Below are 2,436 nucleotides of genomic sequence, written 5' to 3' on the forward strand. Positions count from 1 at the left end.
TCATCAGCTGGCAACCGCGTTCGGGAGTGCACCTAAAAACCAACGCAACCATGAGCGAGGATCTGAGCGCTCTGTTGGCGGGCCAACACGACATTCAAGGCCGCATCTCCCGCTCGGTGGAGAACATGAAAAAGATGGGCATGGCAAACATAAACCTCAGCGCAGTAGAGACCCGCATCCACATCCTTGACCAACTTTGGGAGAAGTTCGAGGCACAGCACGAGCAGCTGCGAAACGCGTATAAAGACAAGTACAACGACAGTGAGTACGTGAAATCTGACCTTTTCGATATTACGGAAAACACTTACGTGCAGCAAAGAAGCGTATTCGCGGAATACGCTAACTCCTTCCGCCTCGCGCCAAGTAAGCTCCCGCAGTCGAGCGACCAGAGTGATCGCGCGCCGAAGACATCACTTCCGCGTCTCCAACTCAAAAAATTTTTGGGCGCGTACGAAGACTGGCCGCCGTTTCGCGATCTCTTCCTCTCAGTGATCGGAGACGCGGCCATTTCCAACGTCGAGCGCTTCCACTACCTGCGATCGTGCCTGCAAGGTCCTGCTGAAACATTAATTCGCCCGTTATTCGTGACCGGTGAAAACTACGACCGCGCGTGGGCTATCTTGAGCAAACACTACAAAAATAAAAAAGAATTGATACGCTCCAATTTCGCCGCGTTTACCGCCGTGGCAAAAATGAAGGGAGATACCGCCGATGAACTGAGTCGTATCCATCACGCCGTAACGACTGCCGTGAACGCGCAAGAGAGTATCGGTCGACCCATCCTCTCCCACGGGATGGACTTGTTCAACTTCCTCGTTGTCGAGATGTTTGACCCGCGAACGCGCCTCGAATGGGAGTCGTACAACAGCAATTCCCTTGAGCCACCAGAGCACGAGACTCTCACTGACTTCATCTCCAAGAGAATTCTCACGCTGAAAGCCGCGAAACCGAAATCGAACCAGGTTTCGGGAGATTCGACTCAATCCGCGAAATCACACTTCGCGAAACAGGACAACGCTCAATGCGCGATGTGCAAAGGGAAACACGCCCTGATGCTTTGCCCCGAGTTCAAGGCCAAATCCGCGAACGAGCGAAAGTCCTTCGTCGACACCAACCGGCTGTGTTATAACTGTCTCGGAAACCACCTGATCGCGAAATGTCAGTCAACTCAAACCTGCTTGACGTGCAAAGCGCGACATCACTCCACGCTCCACGAAGCCTATACGCAAACGAAACCCCCGGAGGCCAGTGTGCTCTCCGCTGTGCAACACGCGGACTCTGGCAAGGCGACTCTTCTCGCGACCGCGCGAGTAATCGTCGCCGACCGCTATGGCGATCCACGCCCCGCGCGAGCACTTATCGATCAAGGCTCCGAAGTCTCCATAATTTCGGAAGCCCTGGTGCAACGCTTGCTCATTTCGCGAGTACGCTCTTCCTTGTCGATACTCGGCGTCGGAGGCTCAAAACCCGGCGCCACCAAGGGGAAGGTCAAACTTGACCTCACTTCCGCCGCGACAGGAGCCCGACTTAACGTCGAGGCATTCATTCTGCCCCGCCTCTCTCTATATCGAGGACCAAGCACGAAGAGGACGTTCCAGTGGTCGCACTTCGCGGGACTGCAGCTCGCGGACCCCCAATTTCTCGCAAACGATCCAGTCGAACTTCTCCTGGGAGCCGAGGTGTGCGCGATCATCTTCGAGGATGGCCTGCGCAAGAACGGACCGTCAGCTCCTATCGCGCAAAAAACAAGCCTGGGTTGGATTTTATCGGGTGGACGCGACGCGTCGTCTCCCGAGGATTCTCGCTGCTCTCTACTCTGCACGATCGACCACGACTTGGTCGACCTGGTGCGCCGCTTTTGGGAACAGGAAAAGGAACCTTCCTCTCCCGCCGCTCTCACTCCTGACGAGGAGCGTTGTGAAGACCTGTTCGTGCGCACCCACACGCGCACGGCTACAGGCCGATACGTCGTCAGGTTGCCTTTCGTCAAAACTCCACCGTCGCTTGCCGAGACTCGCAAACCTGCGGAGCGACTGCTGAACGCAATGGAGCGCAAGGGCGCCCGTGACTCCCGATTCGAGGAGCTCTATCGCAGTTTCATACAGGAATACGAAGACCTGCAACATATGGAACCGGTCAACCCCTCAGAAAACAACGAACCAAATACGTGCTACTTACCGCATCACGGTGTATTCCGAGAATCCAGCTCCACTACGAAGCTCCGAGTAGTGTTCAACGGATCCCAACGCACGGGGTCCGGTGACTCGTTAAATGACCACTTGCTGGCCGGACCAAACCTCCTGCCGAATTTGGCGGACGTGCTGCTGCGCTGGCGCCGGCACCGATTCGTCTTGATCTGTGATATTGAAAAAATGTATCGCCAGATCCTTGTTCACCCGGAAGATCGCGAGTACCAGCGGATCCTGTGGCGTCGCC

The 2,436-nt window shown here is 55.7% G+C and overlaps 1 protein-coding gene across 1 annotated transcript; it reads left to right on the forward strand.

The window, feature by feature from the left end:
• Nucleotides 1–50: 50 nt before the first annotated feature.
• LOC112451852 lies at nt 51–2,358 on the forward strand (the record flags this gene model as incomplete). Its single annotated transcript, XM_025011758.1, has 1 exon — nt 51–2,358. A coding segment is annotated over exon 1 (2,308 nt), but the record flags the coding sequence as incomplete, so codon positions are not given.
• Between the last annotated feature and the right edge of the window lie 78 nt (nt 2,359–2,436).

Source organism: Temnothorax curvispinosus, unplaced genomic scaffold (assembly GCF_003070985.1).
Source record: "Temnothorax curvispinosus isolate PA1 unplaced genomic scaffold, ASM307098v1 QBEX01002679.1, whole genome shotgun sequence".
Taxonomy (NCBI): Eukaryota; Metazoa; Arthropoda; class Insecta; order Hymenoptera; family Formicidae; genus Temnothorax; species Temnothorax curvispinosus.